At 37.7% G+C, this 25,156-nt stretch overlaps 1 protein-coding gene across 1 annotated transcript in view; it reads right to left on the reverse strand.

The window, feature by feature from the left end:
* Positions 1 to 23,584, reverse strand: part of tox3 (TOX high mobility group box family member 3) — a 52,774-nt gene extending 29,190 nt beyond the window's left edge. The window contains exon 1 of the mRNA XM_073837037.1: positions 22,711 to 23,584. Coding sequence (XP_073693138.1) covers positions 22,711 to 22,809 — 99 coding nt within the window. The 5' untranslated portion in view covers positions 22,810 to 23,584. The remainder of the gene's footprint in view (positions 1 to 22,710) is intronic.
* Between the last annotated feature and the right edge of the window lie 1,572 nt (positions 23,585 to 25,156).

Consider the following 25,156-nt stretch of genomic DNA (forward strand, 5'->3'; position numbering starts at 1 on the left):
ATTGTGTTATTGCATTCTGCTTTACCTCAGTTTCTTTAAAATAACTAAGCATGGGGGTGTATAAAGAGCCATTTATAAATGAAAACCGCGTTACTTGATATTTATTGCTGTAGAAGCTGGCCTTTTACAAACATATCAGGAAGAGAGATAAAGAGAAGATCTGGACTACTGCACCGTTGCCAAAAGAGCTACAAGTGGCAACAATGAAATCTGAGAGCTACTTGAGATTTTTCCCACCAGATGAGAGATATGAAATGGATCCATATATAAGTCCTTGAGTTTCCATCTACTCAGCTTTCAGGACGACAGGCATTGTACCACTGTAATGCATGAAGAGTGATGATTGAATGCAAATTTAAAAAGAGTAATTTTGATATTGAAAAATATTGGCTAACTAGAAAAACGCATGTTAAAAAAAACACTCAATTGAAGTAGTAACAGTTCGGGATGTAAATATTATCAATATTGTGATAAAGCGATAGCAAAACTCATCAAGTCTCAATATTATCATGGTCACACGACGATACAAAACGATAGGTCTTCCAGGTAAAATGTGTAGTTTTTAAAATATATTTAAACTTCTTATTCTGACATAAAAGGTCTTTAAAGTTGAGCTTTGGGACATTATGCTTTGACACAGTATCTGTCAAACTAACTAACACTGAAAACTCAATAAGTCTATTTTTTTGCAGCGCATTCAAAGCGAAGCGTGCACTTCGTTCAGGCGATCAGCTCGTGATCCAGTGTTTTCCACACCTCAGAACGGCTCGGTTCACTGTGAATGAATGCAGTGAACATTTGTTGCATGTGCTGTGAGTTTATCGTGTGTTTGGGAATGCAACGGCTACCAGTTATGCTTTATTTTCATGGCAGATGATTACAGCATTTCACTAGATTTGTAGTAAGATGTGCTTTTGTAAGCCTGTTTTCACTGAAGCTGGAGTTTTCTGTCAAAATAAAAGCTCTTATAATAATAAATAAAATAAAATAATAAAATATCTCTTTCAAGTGTTTTGAAAAATTATGAAAGAAGCGTAAAGCGAAAATAATATACCCATGAAACATTCATTTTCAATTATTTTGCAGTGCAATTGTTTTACAATATATGGCTATTACCGCTATTGTTTTTATTAGTATTATATTCTAATTTGCTTCGGATTCCTAAAACACCAGTGTGAATGTAATTTAGAATGAGACAGTATATCACAAATAAAAAGAGGGTTGAGTCTTCTTTAAAGTTCAGGTACAAGTCAGTTCACTGACTTTTTTCTGACTTCTGAAGTCAAGAACATGGGTTGTAGCTCTTATTTTGAACTCTCAAAGTGCATTAGATAGAATAATTTAACTTTTTTTTTTAAATGTCACAATAAATATTGTATCGTTGACTTAATATCGCAATTATCATATCGTAAGATTTTAATATTGTTACATCCCTAGTAGCAGTAGCAGTAGTTGTTGTAGATCAAAAGCAATGACAATACAACATGTCCTGTTTGGACACACATCTTCATGGTAAAACATGTCATACAATATAGGATGTCTCACAAGAGTGCACTAGAGATCGTCACCTCCTGCCATCCTAGCATCTGTTTCTGCTGTGTAATAGAGCCGGACCTACCATGGGGGTTGTCATTAATCTGAAGTATTTAGACAAGACAAAACGGTGCTGTTTTGTCATGTCTAAATACCTCCGATTAATGACAACCTCTGTAACTTCCTGTGCTGCAGTCACAGGTCAGTTATTCTATTTCAATCCTTACAGAAAACCTTTAAAGAAAGCCCTGACTAGCTGAAGCTTCATCTTTGATCTCGATTGGTACAGCACTGGCTCTGTGCCACAGTAAAGCTAACACCCTGGATATAGCTTCAGAGATTCCCACAATAGAACAGAACATCCAGTTACACACACACACACACACACACACACACACACACACACACACACACACACACACACACACACATAAACGCCCCCACATATGGAAGTGAACACAGTTTATGTGTATGCTGACTTGCACCTAATTTCATTTAAGATTTTGGAATGTACCAACAAGCCCTGTATAATAAAAAAATAACCCAATAAAAAGTGTTCCCTATAAAAATGCATTTTCATATTACAGAGCAACTCTCTGTGAAACTTCCAAAGCAGCATTTTCGATTGTATTCATCATTTCCATGACTAATTTCTGTAAATGTGTATATTTATCCGTTACATACTATACATTTCCTTTATTGCTGTTTGGATGCATCTGCAGCGTGCGCTCTTGCCTGCCAGTTGTTCAGTCTTTTCAAGTCTGTGAAACACAAACTGTTAAGAGCCGGCTCACACATCAGCTTATTATTCTAGCGAATACTCCACCATATTAAACAAATGGATCAGCCTACAGCTGCAGAGAGAAGCCTGCATGAGGGGCCAGAGGTTATTGTCTAATTTAAATCTTGGCTGTATTCCCGGGCCAGTGCCACATTCCAATTTGTGGCTGTGTAGCCTGGCGCCACTGACAGGAGTCCTTCTGAAAACACAGTTATGGCCGCCCTCCAGAAATGTGTCGAGAAACAAAGCAATCAACAGGTTGTGGAAGATTAACAGCGTGGTTGATATAAATTAGCCTGAATAATGAAAACGGTTTATAGGTTTTGCGCCACACAGACCGCTTACACCTATTGTGTGTTCACACACAGCTGTATGGAAAGAGAGGTCTTGCTCATATATGAAAGACAAACAAAAAAATAAATCGAATCCCACATATATCCCGCAATATTTACACCTGAACTGTCATCCTTAACATTGCATTTTTAAAGGAGGGCTAAGATTATGATGGCAGTACTGCAGAAATTACAATACCTAATCTTCTCTATTCACTTCTGGTCATTATCGTGACACTTTGAGAGCCCGGGAACAAAGAGCTATAAGGATTTGCACATATATGCCCTAAAATTATTCCACTCTTGAAGACAGGGAGACAGCACAGAGATCAAAGGGAAACTGAAATAAAACCGTGAATTACTGAAACTGTGCCACATCGTTAAAAGGGTTTCATGCGGTGTGGATGGAGAGAACTTATCTTCGGCAACAAAGAAGTTTTTAAGGGAACAGAAGAGACTGTGACAATCATCCTATGAGTGTTTCTGGCACTACAACAACAAACAAGAAACTAAATTGGAGGAATCCATGTACATGTCAATCATACAATGCACACAAGAAAAAAATACCTCAAGAAAACTTTTTAAACACACCCTATCAAAAGTTAACATGAACTAAGCATACAGCATTTATTAATCTTAGTTCCTGTTAATTTAAGCACTAATTCTAATGAACTAAATAGTGTAATAAATGTATTGTTCATTGTTTTTTCATATTAGTTAATACCATAAACATAATTAATTCAGTCATATTGATTTAAAAAAAATAATAAAATAGCAGACAGCGTCTGTGTCCATTAAGCACTGTGGTCTAGAAAAATGTAGTCTTTCACTGAAGGACATGCAATTTTACCCCATCTTACGGTGAAAAGTCTGAAAAGGGGGTCAATAACAGATCCTATTTTTGAGTCTTGACCTCTGTTCCTGGCCAAATTCGAGAAGTGCTACACTAAAATAACAGATTGGCCAAAGCACACGAAACATTCCACAGGCTGGTCATCATCCACAACACATGTAGACACTGTCCACCTCCATCTGTCTTCATTAGGTCAGTGTTTGACCCGTTTCTCTGCATCTGAAGAGGTCTTCTGGGACCTTCTGTGTACTCCGAACACTATTAGCGTGGATATTTTGAAAGCAGTAACCTCAAAACAGCACAGCCAGCCAATTTACGGCAACAGCAGGTCCGGTGAAGACAATGGCAAGTGGCTAATCCGAGCCTAAGAGCAAAGAGATAGAGGAAAGGTCTGACATGGAATGGTGGGAAACGAGAGATGGACTGCTTCCATATTTTCTCCTGGGTGATGAAGATATAAGAGATGTTGTTGATAAAAAAAACAAAAAAAAAAAACAATCAATTACCCAAAAGAAATTAGTTTTCTGGCCTAAAAGAAACATTTGTACAGAGACTTAAAGACAAACATGTAAAACATCTTGATTTAAAAGGATAATTCCGGAAGCTCTTCTTTCTAAAGTACGAATTTCAATTCCAAGCAGATTGAGCATCTTCCCTCCTTCTTATACTGCACAGCCACACTTAAAACCTCCAAATTGACCACAGCAGAGATGAAGACAGTTTTATTTTCATTCACGTCTCCCACTCATCCTCAACCATTCCAATTAAAATCAGAGTGACTGATTGAGTATAATCGTAGCCAGAGGCATGACGTTTAAACACTGGCAGACTCGCTGTCAGTGTGGACTTGTCATGTACAACAAAGCATGTTTAAAGCATAATTGAGGCCAGATGGCTGAATCTGGTGCCAAGACAGACAGGCAGTCCATATGCATGTCCACAGAGTATCAGTATGACTGTAATCAAGAATCGCACAAGTGTCTGTCAGACAAGTCTTTTCACTCAGCATGCTATTTTTTTTAAATCCGCAGACAACATTCAGTGCACCTCCAAGGCCTGCTGCGGTAGTGCAACAGAAGCCTTCAATTGGCACTACATGGCAATACACAGTCCTTCACTCCAGCAACATGCTCTCTGCACGTGTAAAAGAGAGTACTCTGCTCCTTTCCGTGGCTAAATGATAAAAGTAGTGTTTTTGTGAGCATCCTACAATGCTGGTGACCAGTCAATTGGTTGGTCCAGGGTAGGGCTGGGCGATAATTCGATAACGTTAATTATCACGATATAGTTTTTTCTTTTGATAAAAAGATAATGACAGTTCGATAAGCGCTCGATAATGTTTACGCACTATGCGTAACGCTGCGCAGGCATTTTGCAGCCTGCACTTCCGGATGCCGCACACAGTATAGTTTACAGCCACAGGGCTCTACAGTGCGACCATTTCACTCGCATTTGCGACTAAAAATTAGTACGTGCGACTGTAAAAAATATTTAGGAGCACCATGTGCGACTGTCCCGATCAGCATATTTGTGTTTGCGCTCAGCGGAGCTTCAAAGGTTTCTACGTGTTTTTGCAACGTTGAGTAATGTATCACAGACATATCTCACCAATCCTTTCAGAAATAAAGTGTAGAGAGAGTGTAAATAAGACACTGATTGTTCAGTAAAGAGAGCGTCGATGTTTATAATAGAGCTTTGTGATATCACGAACTAAGATAAGTGACAGCTTTTAATAATTTTAAGGGAGTTTGTAAATGACATTGATCTAATACAGGAGTTAAATAAACAAGAAGTTATTATTAAGTGACTTACATTGACTACAACACTATTGCCTGATTTTGCTCTATTTCGTCGTCAAAAGTAATCTGAAACTAGTCACAACTGCGCGCATCTCCACTCAAACAGCGGTGTTTCATTTATGAATGAAATGCGTTTTCAAACGAATCGAGTGAAATGATTCAATTTCCCATTCATAAAGACATACACTTGCTTTATTCCCGAATGAACCATCCGTTCGAACGAATCAAAAAAATGCGATTCAGTAAATAAATCCGTGTCTTGGCGACACCTGCTGGCAGATCTGTTCAGTTATTTAAATCTTTAATATTTCTGTATTCAAAATGTTATATTTTAATAAACATTTAATAAACATTTTATATTTTAATAAACATTAATCTCAACATGAATCTATGATTTTGATAGCACTCATGTCACCCCTGAGCCTCATTAAACATATGAAAAGGTAAAAACAAGGTAAAAAAAAACTAAATTCTCCTGTAAATCACTTTGAGTCAAATATTACCTCGTAATAGGAAGGCTAATTTTTTATCAGAGTTTTGATTGTTTAGAATGTGCTCCTAAAATATTGAGTGTGCTCCTAAATTTAAGTTAGGAGCACAAGTGCTCCTAGCAAGAAAAGTAAGCGTAGAGCCCTGAGCCATTATTTTTTTATTTATATTGTCAAACAGCTAAAACATTTTACAAAATGTGTTAAATCAGCTGCACAAAGGGATTGCATTAGGGGTGGAACGGTTCACAGAAGTCACGGTTCGGTTCGTACCTCGGTTCAGACGTCACGGTTCGGTATGATTTCGGTACAGTGGAGGGAAAAGCAAAACAAAAATGCAGAAGGCAATTAGATGTATTTCTACTCACATACCCAGCAACAACCGCTGAACAACGGCAACACACAGTCCTCGTCTTTTCCACCACTCTCTCGCCTGTACTACTGTAACTGACTGGAAAAGCGAAGTTTTCCCAAACTTGCGATCTAAGGGGCCGTTCGCTTTCTTCCTGATCAACAAAGCGCTCGGGCGCTTGCGCTCCGGAAGCGTCTGCCGTTTCTAAGCAACCATCAGCTGCGCTCTAGCTCCAAGCCTATGCGTCTCCATGCATTGTTTCTTCTATTAGCGTCAAAATAATGGGGGCTTGACAAATCAAAGTTCAGGAAATCCCTGGACCACAATGATGGACCGTCGAGCTGACAAAAAATTGCAGAGTGCCAGAGAATGTAGACGGGCTCTGATAGACCGCATACATAGGCGGAGCTCGGCTGCATCGACGCCAATCAGAGCTTCAGAGCTAAAGCGGGGCTAAATATTAGCTGTCCCTAAAGAACCCGCGTATCTAACAGTAGTTCCGCATTTCATTAATTATTTTGCAGGCAAGTTTTTTTTTTATTTTCATACCGTGTATTCTCCGTTTAAATTCATGCACCGAACCGTGACCCCCGTACCGATTCGGTTCGAAACGAATACATGTACCGTTCCACCCCTAGATTGCATGCTGAAAAGATTTGTCTATTCTTATATTTTTGTTGAATGATAAATATACTTAATCACTGTAACTCTGCATTAAGTGCTGTATCATATTACAGTTCTTATTTTTTTATAAAAAGTTTTATATATTCTATTAATACTAATAATATTGTATTTATAGATAATATTGTAGATTTGACATTTATCGTGATAATTATCGATATCGACTGATATGGAAAAAAATTATCGTGATAATTTTATTTGCCATATCGCCCAGCCCTAGTCCAGGGGTTTTCAAAGAGGGATCCAGGGTGGACTAGGGCTATCAAATCAATTAATTACGATACAATAAAAGTTTGTGTTTACATAACGTGTGTGTGTACTGTTCATATTTGTGTGTATTTATATACAAATACACACACATACATGTAAACAACTTTTATTTATGATGTGAATATCTGCGATTAATCGAATTGACAGACATACATGTAAACTTTTATTTGGGATGCCATTAATTGTGATTCATTGATCTGACAGACATACATGTAAACTTTTAATTGGGATGCGATTAATTGCGATTAATTGATTTGACACATACATGTAAACTTTTATTTTGGGATGCGATTGTGATTAATCGATTTGACAAACATACACGTAAACATTTACTTAGGATGCAATTAATTCAGATCAATCGATTTGACATGCATACATGTAAACTTTTAATCGGGATGCGATTAATTGCGATTAATCGATTTGACACACATGCATGCAAACTTTTAATTGGGATGCGATTAATTGCGATTAATCGATTTGACACACATACATGTAAACTCTTAATTGGGGGTGCGATTAATTGCGATTAATCGATTTGACACACATACATGCAAACTTTTATTTGGAGATGCGATTAATCGCGATTAATAAATTTGACAGCCTAGGGAGGATGGGTCAGATTAAAATTTCAAGAAAAATTATTATGCATTGTTTAGTAAAAGGTTATTATAAACTAGAACAACATTTATTGTGAAAAGTGAATTAAAAATAATTAAACCAACTTATGAATCTAACATTAGTGGGCTGAGAAAAAAAAAAGCACACTTAATAGAAAGTCAATCTTTTTTAGATGATTAATTAATACTTTACTTTGGTATCAGGGCTTATAATATTAAAATCAATTATTTAATTTGGCTAACAACAGGTTGCCTATATATAATCATGCAGTTTTTTTCACATATAAATAGGTTTCTGTGCATGAAAAGTTTATTACAAATAATAAAGTTCTAAAAATAGTATATAAAACTAAAACAAGTTGAAAAATAAGTGATGAAACAAAAGACTGATCAAGTTACACAGTAATTTCCCATCAAGAGCCAAAAATGAACACTTTATTGGCTGACCACAAATATGCTGGATGCCAAATATTTTGGCCTGCCAAATCGCTGAATTATGACTGACAGTGAAGCACAACATTAAGCAAGAAAAATATTCTAAACGGCCTCGTAAAATCTGAATAGTCCACGTAATCCCATCTGGGTAATTCTGCAGTGAACACACTGGCATCATTTCAGTAAACTTTTCTGCCAGTAACAGCAATCCCGGCATTAATCTCTCTCATCAAATCGACAGGACCGGCAGAACGTCTGGCTCGGCGCCTCTGCCATCGCATTTTATGAATTATATAGAAATAGGATATAACATTGCGCATGCGGTCCAAAACATACAGGCAATGCTCTGGGGCCTAATTTATCATTGTTATTCAAGTGCTTGCTCACCTCACACTTAAAACAAAATCCTTCTAGATTCTAATTAAGCTCTAAGGTACCTCCCAAGGGCTCTGCTTTGGCAAAGAAAAGCACTTTGATTTATGTAGCACTTTGTCGTTAGCGCTTCAGGCCTGCCTGTTGCGAACGCACTAGTGATAAATATGAGCATAGAGCAATTACTCATATTTGTTAATTAACTCCCGCTAACAATGTTTTCCTCCACAATGTAATGAAAACACAGCAGATTGAACACAAATATGCCCCATTATTTCATGTCTCCACCTACATGCAATTAAGATGAAAATAATTTGCAGCCACAGAGCCCTCGCTGTGAGGGGAAACTTCCACAGCATACCAAATAAAAGCCGTTTACCCAGCACAAGCAGCAATCACATGGAACTGATAGGCTTTAAATGCTGTAATTAGCTCTCAACCTTGTGGCTGTCCGACTGCATCCCACTAATGTGCGAGCACATGCACTTGTGAATTACTTCAAATATCACAGCTCTCCTCTGCAGCCCTTTAGCCTCTGTTAGACGGGGCCAGACACTCTCTAGCTTTCTCTCGCATAACGAGAAGATAGCTTCGCGATCTTTTCGAGGAACGCCGCACGAGGAGATCATATCCTACGGCACCGCCGGATTGAGAACAAAGATGTTAAACACAGAGCTCTCGCTTGCCAAGCCGGTGAAAACCTATACGGCTAAATCAGAACCCTATATGAACACAACACTGCCTTGTCATTTACACAGAGCGAGTCTCACAGAATGTTTCTATACTGAAGAGACATTGTTTATATGCTCAACCCACAAAGATTACACTGATAACAATTCACTCTCTCACCGCTGGCACAGAACAAAATGCCTATTCAAACAGCTCGGACTCCACCTCGACGCTTAATTAGTAGCGATCGCGGCCTTCTTTTACACCGCGCTGCTTGGTGAGGCCAGTCGAGCTCAGGAGTGGATTGAGCCCGTGTGTAAACAGAGCTTTGGAGATTCCAGTCTCTGGGGCTCTGACATGTGGCTCAGAGGAGCATGGGGAGATGAATGCTCTCATACAAGCTTTATCAGGGTGAGTGAGAAGGGTAATGATCCTAAAACAATCTACCATTGGGGGTTTACAGAGTGTAAGACTCCAAAGCGCACTGTCCAGCAGTCCAAGCGAACAGATGCCAACACTGCAGTAACATCTGGTGACCCCTACTGACTGTATGTTCACGCATTGAAGCAGAAATTAAGTTTATTAAAGGTGAAGTGTTTAGTTTCTGAACAACTAGCAGCACAATGACACTTTTCAGACAGGTTTCTGCAAACACTGTCATCGGCTGCTATGTTGAATCACTCAAACAAATATTAAAGTGTTACACATTATTTGCAAATATTTACTGAGTGATGCATGCTCTGCAAGGGACATTTGTGAGTGTGAACTACGATCAGTTCTAATAAGCTTCAAAGATCAGTTTTTAGAAAGCACACAGAAAAGAAAAAAACAGTTGTAATGCTAAATCGAATAATTGCGTTAACCGCTCCAAAAAGTGCAATTCAATTCTGAGAATGTCTTTTGTACATGTGAAAGTGAAAAGGATTTGAAACTTAAGTAAAATGCTTGAGTTGATTATATTGAAAATGATCTAAAATATTGATACAAGACACTTAGGCCACTGAGTTCCTTCCTAAACACTGAACAAAGCACTCTCGTTGCACTATTTTAAGCACTTTTATTAGCTGTTAACTTCTGCTGTAACCTTTTGCTCAAACTCATTATAATACATTTTTACAATGCTCCATTATATAAACTAATGAAGAGAGAGAGAGAGAGAGAGAGAGAGAGAGAGAGAGAAAGGAAAAGAGATGAGCAATAACAGAGGTTGAGGTCCTGTTTACCTCGGCTATAGAACAAAGGATTCATGCTAAGGATGAGAAGTGTACTACGGTTGATTAAATGCATTAAAATAATCAAAGTGCTCATAAGCGATAAGCTACATGGTGAATCATCCTGTTTAACCCCTTTGGTAGTGATGCATTTAAAAGCTTCATTTCCAAGTATTTGCATCTGAGAAAAACAACACTCCTAAAAGCACAACCGCATCTGTATGCTGACAACAGAAGTGAACTTCATGTTTGAAATTAGAGCACATTCATATCTATTGCAGTATTCAGTCATACATCAATCATTTAATCATATACATACGTAATAATAGGCTGTGCCTACATTTCTGCATAACTCCAAAAACATACACTACCAGACAAAAGTTTGGACACACTTCCCTATTCTCTTTGATGGGGAAGTGTGTCCAAACTTTTGACTGGTAGTGTACTTATACAATTCACTGCAGTTTCTAGCTGAAATAAACACTAGTGTCAGTAACACACTGAGAACTTTTCATATAAATTATGATCACCTAGGGCAGATTATATCATTTCAGTTTAACAAAGACTTAATTTCATGCAAAGTACTATGTTTTGACCTCCCAACACTTTAACCACAGCGTGACTTGTAAACGAATACATTTTGATATTTGCATCCTATACCCAACACCATATGTAAAGCTCTTCTGACACAGTAACCTTGATCAGAAGCTCATCTGGTGCAGCATTGCACTTGCATTGCAAAGTGCTCAGGTCTTGTGAAACACGAGTCACGATATACGCTCAAAGACTTGAAAAAGCAAGATAAAATGGCATGGTTGCTTCAGCTGCAATGCATTTTATTTCAAGTTTGCTTCTGTTAACACTATTTGTTAGATTTAGTGTAAGTGATACATTATACATGATACAATGTTAACATTGCGGAGCATTTCACCAGACATTTAATTTCCGAACTGTCGCACGTTGCCAGATGGCAAGTTTTTCCAGACTTTTTGGTTGTTAGCACCCATTGCAAACCTCAACTGTTTATTCTTTGGTTTCGAGACATCACTAAATCCTGTGAAGGTCCTTCTTGTAGTCATCCAGCTTTTGTGGCACAACTCAGCCTTGTGATTTCTCACATAACACCATATTAACCACAATATTCCTCTAGCCAAATTTCATTTAGCAAAAAGGAGGTGCTTCATTTTACACCTACCTAAATATATTTAAATAAAAGCCCCTCACCCACCAAAACACACTCGCACACAGTAAAAGCCTCTCCACAAACTCCAGATGGGAGCCAGCTGCTGAAGTCTCCAATAGAACTTTATTAGAGGCTAAATGCAACATTCAATCACACTTTAGCAGAGAGTGCAGACTGGTGTTTCTCTCAAGGATTCCTCTGAGGCTTATAAAAGACCCATCAGCAATGAAGCAATCACTGTACAATTTTTGGAAACCGTCTACAAAGCATCCACTCTCCAGTTTTAATATGCATATGAAATAAATATCAGCAGCTGGCTCAGCAGTGAGGCAAACCATATGGTTGGTGGCTATGAAAAACTAACACAACGTCTAACTTTTTTTTCCCTTTTCGGTCTTTCTTTTTCGTCATTCCTCCCTCTGGCAGAACCTTGTCTTGATCTAGCATCAAACAGAGAACATATGTCCAAATGTGTTACGATACAAGCGACAGCAAATGAATGTCCACTGCCTTGTCTTAATGAAAAGAAGAGCTCCTCTGTATGGAGCAGATTTTTATTACAAGGGAAAATATGCTGTCATGGGCATGATAACAATTTCATGGTTGGCGAATCGGATAGGAAGAGCAAACGTGCGAGAGGTCCTTTTCTCTGTGATACAGCATCATTCCACATGCTAGTCAAATGATTAATTGCCCTGGGTTGTTCTGTCAAGCACAATTTAAATGAGTCGGCATGTCAGCACAAGCTGCCAGCCTTTGGAAATCAGTGCCCTTGGAGCAATGCGCCGCTACAGAACAAAACCACGCTCCTGTTCCGCCTCAGGCATGGGAGACAACGGCGGGTCCTCCTCGGCTTTGACAAAGTAAGTAACTGCAAGCGAACGAGTCCAAAGGAACAGCCGTGAATCAACACTCTGAGAAGCCGATTTTTGTAAAGTGCTAATGTAAACATAAGACAAACCAAATCCATTCGGAAAAAGGGATGACATTGAAAGAAAAAGATGAAAGAGAGATGGAGTGCAGTCCTGAGCCAAAGTGTACACGGCCTAACGATTTATTTAACATGAATTACATTCCCATGCAAAACAAAGGGGCTATTTTTCTTATCAGTCTAATGCACCTCTATAAAAGGATCCAATTAAAATCTAGCGAGAGGGCAATGGAGATGGCAGCTTTTCGATTTGAAAAGAAGAACTGGATTTGAAAATATTAAAAAGGTACCCAGATACCTTGTGGGAAAGTAAGAGAGGAGTTACCCATAGTGTCAGTAACCGATGACCTTTTTTAAAGCTAATAGCAAATATACATTGGTCCCTAATTTCCATAACACTTTCTCCAGCTGCAAACAATCACCTTACTGGTTTTAAAATCCAACTGAATTTCATGTTGAGAGAAAGAAAGAAAAAAAGAAAGACTAATAATGTAACAGCTGTGAAGAAAGAAGGAAAGAACAAAGGAAAAAAGAACGAATGAACGAAAGAAAGACGACTAATGTAACAGCTCTGAAGGCAGTCTTCTATGTCTATGAATGTTGTTACTCGTACGAGTCATTTCAATATGTGTTCTGTTTGCTCATTCAAATGAGTCTTTTGTTTACCCTCAGTATCTGAACTCTTTGCTCAGTGAGCCTTACTAGTATTTGCACACCTGCTGTCTTTGTCAGTTCATACAGGACAACCTGGAGCCGCAGGGCATTGTGGGTATGTGGTGCAACCTGACAAAGGACTAACAGAAGCACTGAAGTATGATTTTATATTATCATCTGACACATGGTATCTGAGCCATCATTTTTCAGTTACAATAATCTTCAGTTACAATAATGAGATGCTCCCTCCCTCTTCCTCTTTTTCTGTCACTATTCACTTCTGCGACAGGATATCAAAAATAGAATTTGATGAAAACCAAATAGTCTTCATCAAATGAATAACCGACACTGTACCTCTGTCATGAATGATTGAATATTATGTTACTCTCACTATGAACTAACAATCAAAAGTTTTTGTCTATTAGAATGCTGAGATAGATAAGATTTTTGAAAAATAAAAGTAGCTGTTTCAACCATACACAAGGAAAAGTGCATTGCACACTCATGGAGTGCCAAGCAAGTGGATCTTTAGAAAGCGCTTGATTCAGAGCATAAGCTGTTTTTAGGTCACTGAAAATCTCCCTGCAATAAGCCTGAGAGGTCGATAACTTCAGAGAAGCAGGACAAAGCTTGTGAGAGCTTTGAGAGACCAAAATATACTTTGTAGGGCCATGAACACACACTTTGCAGACTGTTCTTTAAATAGTCTGTTTCCTCTACTTCCTTTTAGCTTTAATGATGTATAAAAGGTCAAAGGAAATGAGAGCAATCATTAGTGCAATTATAATCTCAGAAACACTACACTTGAAGAGCTATATAAGCTCAATATAAATTCAGACAGATGTTCTTTCATACACCGCGTCCTAACTCGACACGACAAAAGCTCTCTCTTATGAGTATATCAGAGTTTTGTGATGGTGACACGACATTCTTTTGATTACTTCAATATCTATTTTGCAGGTTAGCTCCACCCACTGCAAAATCTCATTGGTCCAAAAACCACATACCTGTACATTACACATCTTACTGGCCGATACTGTGTCACGTCACACAGTATTTTTGTGTTCAGCGTAGAGAAAAAAATAGTTTGTTCTTGAAAACCTGTCAGATCACACTCCATACAAGTCAACGTGAAATGAAAAATCATTCATTTCTATTTTCTAAATGCATGTTATTGATTTTCCTGAATTCAAAGCATATTTTTGACCTCACAGTTTAAATGAAATATCATGACTTGATCCTCCAGTGAAATGACAAACCTGGTCTCATGATGAAAACGTACCTGTGAGATTGTTTTCACACGCAAAATACGCACCAGTAAGTACATAGCACTGCAGTTTCCAACAGAAATGCTCACTGAGTGGTGCTAAAAGAGTTTTTTTACCCTGGAACAGATGAACCTATGGTACATTTTATGTGACGTTGGTTTTGTATGTGTCACCGCTGTTCTAACTTGAAATATCCGTTGAGTGGCGCTATAACTCTAATGATCTGTGACGTTTTAAAATAACGAACCATCTACACCTACCCGATAGTATGAACAAAATCAAATGTGACGTAAAAACGCAATTGCAAACTTGTCGTTTTAGCTTGTTTTTTGATTTCTCATCTTTTAGCTCTTTTATCATGAGTCATGTTTTTCACAGGATTTGTACCTAAGGATTCCACATCCTAAATCCAATTACGTGCCAGCTGAGCTACAGAGCAAGCTTGTTATGTCTGGAAAGTGAAACATATGGAGATATAATCATAACCGTGTACAAAAACGATCACAAGTGCTCACCGTTTTATCACCTCTAGTGGACATTTCTGTTGGAAACTGCCGTTATATGTAACTTTTGGTACCGATTTCGTGCATAGGTGTCATTTGTGGTTGGGGCATGCCCCCACCACTTTTTTGCCATTGTCAATATTGTCCCCACCAATTTTCTGAAACATCTCAGGCAAGGACGTACCTGATGCAGAAGAAACATATGACATTCGTTTCTGTTAAATAAGCTGCAATCTGGCACTGAAATTAAAAAAAAAATATATGCTGAATGTTCGCTGCATTGTTTTTAGTGACAGAACGTCTCTTGTGGCGCTTGCAGAGTCTCACACACCAGCCATTCAATCTATCACTTAAACATTGCGGAGACCATCTTTTCATTCTAGTTTAAATTTATTAGAATTAGACGTGTGCAGATTAGAACCCAAAACCAAATGCAAATTCTACCACTAGACTGTTTATTGCATATTTATGCATTTATTCGCTGAAGTGAACAATTTCAGGCCTAATCCTGTCCTAAAATAATAAATGCAAAAAAGCCAAAAATAAAAGGTGTTCCACCACTGATTTTGCGTATCGCTTAAATGTTCCCACAGGTTTGGTTTCGATATGAGAACAGGTAGTAAAATATGGACTCTCTGGTGACATACACAGGAATTTTACAATTGATTGCAAAGTTGTATTTGAATCCACTTCAATTCCAGGGCTCGACATTAACGCTTGTCCGTTTGTCCGGGACAAGTGGATTTTGTGAATGGGCAAGTGAAGGAGAATTTTACTTGTCCGACCGGACAAGTAACCTGATTAAAACATCAATAACAAACAATAACTAGCGCAGCAACGAAACTTTGGTGAGAAGGATTCTGATTGTATTACTTACAGTGTAAACGGTGACTGAAAACGGACAGTATCAAGTATCAAGCTCGTGCAGCCTATCTGAATCACGGAAATTTTAAAACTAATAGGCGCAACAGCATACACAAAGAAACAAACATACTGCGGTAGAAAAAAAAGATAAATATTGTATAACATATTATATAGGTAAGCACCATTACGATTGCAAACGTGAAACTGATTTTATACAACAGTAGTTCAATAAACTACTTACATTTTAGACACATCACTGGCCGTTTTTGTTAACGAAACAGTTATAAGTAAAGACACAGCAGAACAGTCGCGAATCTGAGAAACACACAGCAGTGTTTCAATACCGAATGATTTAGCATTTAATTTAATGAATCGGGTGAGTCAGTGAACGAACTGGTTGAATCCGTCTATGGTTAAATCCGTGACTCGCTCATTAAGACAGTGACTTACCGCCGCCTATTGGTGGTTCGGTTTCATATTTAAAAGTATGGCATTTTTTCAACATTTTAGATTTATATGTTAAAAAATGTACAACATTAATCTTATAACATTATTTATATATTTGCAATTTTACTGTGTAAATGCATTTTTTGGAACCACTTATCTTCATTAAACAGTCTAAGTAAATACATTTAAATAGCATTTTCGATGCAGACTGGGTTTTTCCTGTGCAGTGGAAAGATGGAGTTTGTTGATACTGATTTAATCTGAATGGTAACCATACAGAGTCTAATTATTCTAATTGAATGTATTGATAAAATTTCAAAATTTAATGTAAATGATGACGCATTTAGTAAGATTAAGAAAATAAAGTTAAAAAGTGTCCTAGAAATCAATTTAAGGCAAATATCACAAATATTCTGATTAAACCAAGACCTTATAGAGCAGTGATGAGACTATTGCTTCAGAATAGATTAATTTACGGCCTCGGACAAGTACATTTTTTACTCGGACAAGTAAATGTCTGATTTACTTGTCCGAAGGACAAGCACATGTCAAAGCTTAATGTCAAGCCCTGAATTCAATCAAAAACCAATGAACAGAAGCAATTCACCGCACTAGAATTTTTCTTTTTCAATAATCTGTTTCATTCCGTTCTACTTCATAATATGGAATAAAAGAACTGCTGCTGCTACTTCCAATTCATTGTGACTTAACTCAGCAGTTTAGAAAAGTACATGCATAAGCATGCAATATACAAAGACGTCAATCAACAGCTCTGTATAAATAATACAACAATACGTGAGCATTAAGTACGCTCTCCACACATATAACCTCAAAAGAAGTAGAAAAACGTAGCAATACTTTCTAAGACTTGCTTTGCTCATCAAGACAGAGATGTTTGTCGACCCCATCAAACTAAAACAATGTATGGAAAAGTTTCCGTTCTCTCTTATCGGAAGCCATTTTCATAACTGGAATATCTTCAGAGTGATCAGCATTCCAGATTGGCACCCTTTTGTTTTGTAACAATAAGATTTGCGAAGTGTTTTGGAACAGGATGAGAATCAGAATTTCAGCTGGGCTCTTAACAAAAGAAGGAGGACATGCTAAACCCTCTCCACATAGCTGACTGGCATCAGCACAATGTGTTGTCAGATGTGCTGTGCCCTTAGCATGGGGCACATTCCTGTCTTGAAGAGGAGCCATCAAACCTTTGTTCAACACAATCTCTGGGGAAGATTTGGTGACAGTTTTCAGCAGCTCGGGATCAATGATTCCTTTCTTTTTCTCGGTCTCACCTTCCCTCTCTCTCACAATCTAAATACACACACATATAGTAGCATGCGAGTACATCGCCTCAGGTTTCATTTATTATTTTGCTCCGTTTCATCACTTAGAAGCAGAACAGACATTTACACCATCAGTTAGCTCAGAAACCGATGTATAGCAACCAGATGAAGCACACAGGTAATACTGGAGGAAATGAGATGAAGAGCATTTACAGGAAGCAGCATGTAGAGGATTAAAGACATGATTTATAGAGCGTGATCCGGCCTGGCTAATGGTGTGTGTCAGCTACAAATTTACATATTTGCCCAGGCACACAACATCATATCAGCCAGCTACTAAATCAATCATAGCCACTATTAAAGAGTCTGCTGATAGGGGTTAGTGGAAATGAGCTCTTGAGCCCGAGGCTTGTACTGGCATGGTTACCTTTCTTCCATCAATCACCGATGCATCGGAAGATGGCCATTGGTTACGGTTAGCTGTGAAGGACTCGAGTGAATTACATTGCTATTTACACCGAATGATGACACTTCCCACACACAGAACGAGATACACTTTGTAGGTTACACAACAACTATACGACTAGTACCATCCATCCTGGAGGCGAAATCACATCAAGTCTAAGTTCACTTGAATGGTTCTATACCAGGAAACAGAATCACGGACCACAAAAGAGAGAAAGGTCAGTACTTCCACAAAGACGCAAATGAAGGGAACACAACGTGATGGCGTGTCATTTTGTTGAGTGTCAGTACAAGATCTGAACACTCAGTAACAGATTACGTGTACCCTGCCACAAACACCACAAGTCCAAATGACAACCTTCGCATCTGTCTGCCATTTTAGGACATAATACTGGTGAAATCATATCCTGATGAAAGCTTTCCACTTTCAATAAATACATCAGTATTCCTGGCAAAAGCAATGAGAAACATTTCAGACACACTGCACACTTACATCTGCTTCTGCTCTCAAAATGCTATGTTGTTTGAATGGAGATGGCAAGCGAAACTATATCATTTGCAGCGTTCGCATATCAGCTAACAGTAGCTATTTCCTTCAGCTGTCGATCACGTAGTTAACGAGATAGTTCTCCCCAAAATAAAAGTTCTGGCATCATTTACTCACCCTCGTGTCATTCCAAACCTGTGGGCCTATTACTTTCTTCAAAAATAGTTTTAGGATCTTTAAAAAAAAAAAAAAAATTAGATTTTGTTTGCAACACCTAACCAAAATTCTCCATTCAGAAAGAATCACCCACAAGAATCTCTACAAACACACGTATCCACTTGCTCTACAAAGAGGGATTTTGTTACATCGATTAAAACTCATGAATCAGATCTATGCTGCTTCCTGTCCTTGTGTGTAATGACACCTGCTGTGTACATTCATTGTATCACTGTACACAGATTTGAATGTAAGAATGTGTCATTTAACTCTTGCTGTATGAACCAACACTAGGCCTGAATTGAAAAGCTATATACCTGGGGGACGAGAGTCTACGTGTGGGTGTTAACAAGTGAATACATGCACTTGAATGTAGTCAACACTGTCTCCAGCTGCTGTCACCTCATTTCCTCTAGCCTTTGTCTTTAGCACAGCATCTATGTTCTTAAAGTTCCTTAAAGTTCATACAGTCAGCTTTATGAGGTTGTATTTTCACATACTGTAGCCCATCCTGGAAAATCAGATCAGTGCAAGCACCTGCAAATAGTTTGTGTAAAAGTGATTTCCTTCACTCGTGTGGGAAACATTTCTGACTTTATTAAGAGCATTACTCAATGTGTAACAGAAGAGTTGTAGTTTAATAAACTAATTAAAGCAACATTTTACTATACATACAGTTTATTATTTTCTTTGTAATAATGCAATAAGTGCTATCTATCTTCACTGATTTCACTAGCATCAAAAGAAATGTGTATTTCTGAGAGTTCTTGATCAAATTATATACTGACATCTGACTGTTATGACAGATAATTATGAGTAAACACTGATAGGTTGGCTATCAAAGGAAAGTAAATGTCATTTGAAATTGCAATAACTATGCATGTCAAAACAATCTCTGATTTGTTCTATAAACAGTCTGACTAAACCCACACAACTTGTCATTCCCTGTAGGGAGTTTGTATAATAAAAAACCTCAGTGTTGACTATATGAACCTTTTATGGCTTTGTTTTGTTTTGTTGTACAATTTGCACAACATACATGAGTCTTTTACATTTAAACAATGAGTGAATTAGTGTGCAGAACTTTGCAGCAGTTCTAAAGTGATCTGTTTGTGGCAATTCAAAATGCATACACACACAAGCATTTCCAGGACAAAGAGAATCATCCATCTCTTGCATAACTGAATGATGCTTTTCATGAGAGAGGGGGATAGAGAGAGAAAGAGAGAGAGAGAGTGAATAGGGTTAGGAATGCTGACAACCACCGAACGAAAGACGGACATTCCCTGCCAAAATGTGCTGTCTCATTCTCGTTCTCATTATCCATGTAATCATTATATCTCCTTTGCAAGAGCCTTGAATGTTTTCGGTGAACATAATCAGTCAAACGTAATGCCTTTGCATAATAAAAAGGATCCTTCTGTTACACTATTAGACATCTGTAAATGATCAGAGTAAATACAACTCACCTAGAATGCAAATTACTCGTACCTGACATTATGTAAATGCAACCACAAACTCACTAAATTACAAAGCGAGCAGAGTTCAGCGCAGTGTGACAGATGCCTTTGATATTTAAGTACAGATGATCGATACAAACCAAAACGTAGAACAGAAACAGCATTTAAATGTGTCATTCAAAATTCCACAAAACTCTAAACTACATTAAAAAAAGCCAAAAATAAAATCACATTGCATTCTGCAAATGTAGGCACTGGTTTATTTAAGCCATCAGGAACACTTTTCTAGTAAATTTCACTGACTGCTACCACATGTGCTCGCTTCATAAACCCAATGCTCCTGCACAAACCACACTCATTACCCAGAATCCACTGCACACAATGTGGCTGCAGACACAAATCAAGACCCCTTATAGCTGCCTCAAGGGTACAGGCCTTTAACTGGATACCCTAAAGTTCAGTTTAAAAACTTACAGCCCATCTTTTACTGTGCTAAAACGATTCATTTATTAAAACTGTCGACAGGACACACCTACTTTTTTTGGCTGTTTGCAAATTAGTTGTGATCGTTGACCTTTCCAAAGCCTGTGGTTTCAGTTTCAACGTTTCAAACTGTTCAGATTTTTTTTTTTTTTTGATACACCTGAACTACAATCATCCAGGGTGGAATTACAAAATCCTGTCTTATTTCTTTCTCTCATCTGCCACTTTTTAGATATTAAGAAAGATGTGACACCTAAAAGCAAAGTTAGTTTGCGGACATTATTAAACCTGAACTGTTTCTACCAAGATGTTAGAAGGAAAACAACCAAGAACAAGTTTAGAACAAGTTTAGAAATTAAAAATTTAATTTTATAACTGCTGCAAATAATGTTTACATGGAAAATTTTGTTCTCAAATTTGTCCTCCTGTATAAAAAAAACAGCTAGACACTACCACTGATGACTACTGTAGAACTAGTAAATAAAAAAAGGTTCTGATCCAGGGTCTTTGCAGTAACACGATCAATTTTGTACTTTGTATAGGCTAATTAAAAAGGCAGGAAGTTATGCAAAGGCCAGAAGTCATGGGTCAAATTTCTCTTGAAGATGCTTTAGGTTTGTCATGCATTATATAATTATGTTGGCAGGTGGTAAATGCTAAAGACCAAAGATCATTACTGTGCTTTCTATGCAAACTACAGAATATAGTAACTACATTGAGTTGGAATAGAGAATAATAGGGGGGGAAAATGTATTTTTTACAATAAGGCAGATCTGCAATCTGTTACTGTATTACTTTACTTACAATTCCGACACTATTTATCAATAGGACTAAAATAATACCCCTCTAACACCGAGAACACCTGCTAGTCTAAAACACTGTGACATGAGATTTTCTAGTTCTGTGAATTACTAAACAACAACATTTGCTGGGAGGGCTAAAATCCTGGAATCACAGAACTGTTCCCGGAGGGGCACATAAAAACATTCCTGTCATATTAAGCAGAGTCTGTAAAGGCAGCACAATTCATGCATTGTCCTGTAACACTGACAGCCTTTTGTCTGAAAGTCTTCTTTAACTGCTGAAGGCATGTATGCCTCTTCTGTGGAGTCATTACTAAATCTATAGACCTATGAGGCTCTGGAAGTAACTTACAGTCCAAAACAACATGGCACAAGGAAGAGTGGGACTGACTCTTGGGTGAAATCTTTAAAAATGTTTATCAGAAACGGATTCAACACTGTTTAAGGAAAATAAAAAGACTTGGAAACTGAGAACAGATAGAGTGCATAGTATGGCAAGCCATTTGAACATTTTTTACTTAAATCTCGGTAACTATTTTCATATAACTTGTGGGTAATCTTTTTAATGACTAATAGGACTATCAGTTTCACTATCCTCCTTTGCTATTAATCACTATAGTTTTCTTAGCTGGCACTGAATAGACACTAAAATGCATTCAGATTCACATGCCTTCGGACAAGTCATTATGTATGACATACGGGGAAAAATAATTGCAACTTAAACTTAAACATAAACAGGTACTAGTTTCCAATATATAAGTACTGGTAAAACTTGAATAAGTACCTCAGGCATACATTAGCAATTTGTTACTAGAATAGAATAGTTACTTTTAATTATCAAGTAGCAAAGAAGTATCAATAGCTAATGAGTATAATTATCAGTGAAAATGAAATACCGTTAGTCGCTAGAAAACTACTTACTAGTTATTTCAAATAAGTACTAGTAATATAAAAACGTATTTAGTCGTAAGGAGTAAATGTTACAATGGCTTGCCACATGTGAGCGTGTTTTGGCAGTAGCTCTTCCACCTGCTCTGAATGATGGTGCTTTGCAAAGTTAAATCGCTGAAAACATCGCGACCCTTTCATTAACCCTCTCCAAAGTTTTCACATCTAACTTAAACTGGTTGAAAACAAGTATGTAGTCGCTAAAAAAAACTACAGACTTCACCGCTCGCCATTTCAAATGTACTGAACCGAGCAGAGAATCAACTTTGCGCTCCTAGTTTGGAAACACCAGCTCAGGGCTTCAAACTGAGTCCCTCACCTTGTTGTAGTTGTAGTATCCCAGGCAGTGGGAAAAATCCAGGTTCTGTGGATCTCCAGGAATAGAATTCCCTCCGGCAGACGGATAAAATACATCCATGTTTCCTCTCGGCGAAGCGCTGCTCTATGAAAAGGGCGCAATTTTTCTCTTACTTGTCCTTCAACAATCCAGGCGCGGTGAATGAGAGGGAAGCGCTGAACAACGCGGGTTTAATGCAGCTCAAGGGGACAGAGAAAGGGTAAAAGGGTGTTGTAAGGAGTTTCAGTAATCCTCTTCTATAAGCAGTGATCGCTGGCCATAGTTTTGGGATGTTCAAACTGCTCCTGCGCTGCGAGGTTCAAGCATGCTTGGAGAAGAGCAACACAAAGAAAGCCGGCAAACAGCAACTCCACTATAATGTTCTCCGCTCGGATACAGACTCACAGACAAGCTCAGTTGCTGGATGGTTCAAACACAAGGATGTTCCCGCTCTCAGTGTTTCAAAGACGCCTCCATCAATCCACACTTTACGTTTCAAATTAAGCGCTGCCGGTCACTTGGAGATCTGGAGACACTTTAGCCTCTCAAAGCTTGGCTAATTAAAGGAAATTAAGCCCTCCAGACACATGAATAATACTGTCCGACGGCACCGTTAGTCCAAGAAACTTGGGAAGCGGTGTTTACATATTCATTACACCGCTTGAGGGACTCTGGACAGCCAATGGTCTTCTGTTTACTTCAGCCAACATCAAGCTGTGATGGAGGAGTATGGGAGAGAGTGGGGCTCATTGCGACCACTCCCCGAGCACCCATCGCCACTCCCCTATCAGCCCCAGAAAGAAACCCCCCCGCGTACATAACATGGATGGACAACATAGCCAATACATTAAACTTACAATTACTAAACTGATTTTTTTGCGTCAACCTTTTTTTTTTTTTGGCTTAGTTTTTTTTTTATCATCATGCATTGTACATGCCATTGTGTGCTCTTTAACTAAACTTGTAATAATTAATTAATCTAGCTACCAAAGCTTACCAAATTATTTATTTTAACAAACACAAATATGAAGTGTTTGTTGGTGGAAGCACACATAAGAAGTGACAGTTCACCATATGTGAGCATAGACCACAAAACCAGTCATAAGGGTCATTTTTGTAATTAAGAACTGAATAAATAGCTTTCAATTGATGTATGGTTTGTTAGGATAGGACAATATTTGACTGAGATACAACTATTTGAAAATCTGAAATATGAGGGTGCAAAAAATAAATAAATAAAATTCAAAAATCGCCTTTAAATGAGTGCAAATTAAGTTCTTAGCAATGCATATTACTAATTAAAAATTAAGTTTTGATATATTTATGGAGACCAAATTGACTAAATATCTTCATGGAACATTATTTTTACTTAATATCCTAATGATTTTTGGAACTAAAAATGATAATTTTGACCTATACAATGTATTCCTGGCTATTGCTACAAATATTCCCGTGCTACTTAAGGTTTTGTGCTCTAGGGTCACATTGATCTTCTGAAACCTGCAAGAATTTGCATTTTTTAAAACATTCATTTGTGGTGAGTAAGATGCAGTGACCATTACCTGAACTGCAGCTTCAAAATTCACGACTGAGATACAACTGTATGTGATTCATGTTATTGAACAAAACAAGAAAGTATCTTAAAGTCTTATTAACCACAGACCTTATTTTACTCATAAAAAAAAAGCACTATTCTAAAAACCCAAGGGAACTTATGAATTAGCCTTCTGAGCTGGCCTACAAATTGACGTCATGGTTGTATAGCTATACTGCTATTCAGTATTTTCTCTTTGTTAAAAAAGCGGAGCTCATAGCGGCCTTCATTCCCATTAGCTCATCCTCAACCCAAGCACACACTCCAAAACTCAGAATCTCTTGTAAATCCCAACATAACAGAACATTAAACACTAACAAGTCTCCTCCTTTTTTTCATCTTGCTCAAAAACACATTAAATATACATGCTGGGAACTCAAAATCCTCTGCCCACTTTTAAAGCTCAAACACGGACACGAAATTGCACTTTGATCTGAAGCAAGCAGCTTAATTAAACTAAAACCAATTGTGAATTAAAACAAAACAAAAAGCACATTCTAAATCAAATATAAACAGTTCTTAAAAAGTAAAGAAAGCATATGTACTGTATGTATGTGTGTGTGTATATATATATATATATATATATATATATATATATATATATATATATATATATATATGCACTTTTTCTCAGCAGAATTCAAAAGGCGCAGATGTTTGAGCAGAATATCCTGGGTAGATTATTTGCATGTGAATAGGCAGCTTTCCTCTCAGCTCTTTGCACAATCTTTTTATGGGAAAGCAATGCTTTAGGTAAAAAGTCATTAGCAGGGTTTTTCTAACTAATGCAAGGCAAATGTGAGGGAATTTGAACGAGAGAGAATGTGACACACA

The sequence above is a fragment of the Garra rufa genome, chromosome 3 (genome assembly GCF_049309525.1).
Source record: "Garra rufa chromosome 3, GarRuf1.0, whole genome shotgun sequence".
Lineage (NCBI taxonomy): Eukaryota > Metazoa > Chordata > Actinopteri > Cypriniformes > Cyprinidae > Garra > Garra rufa.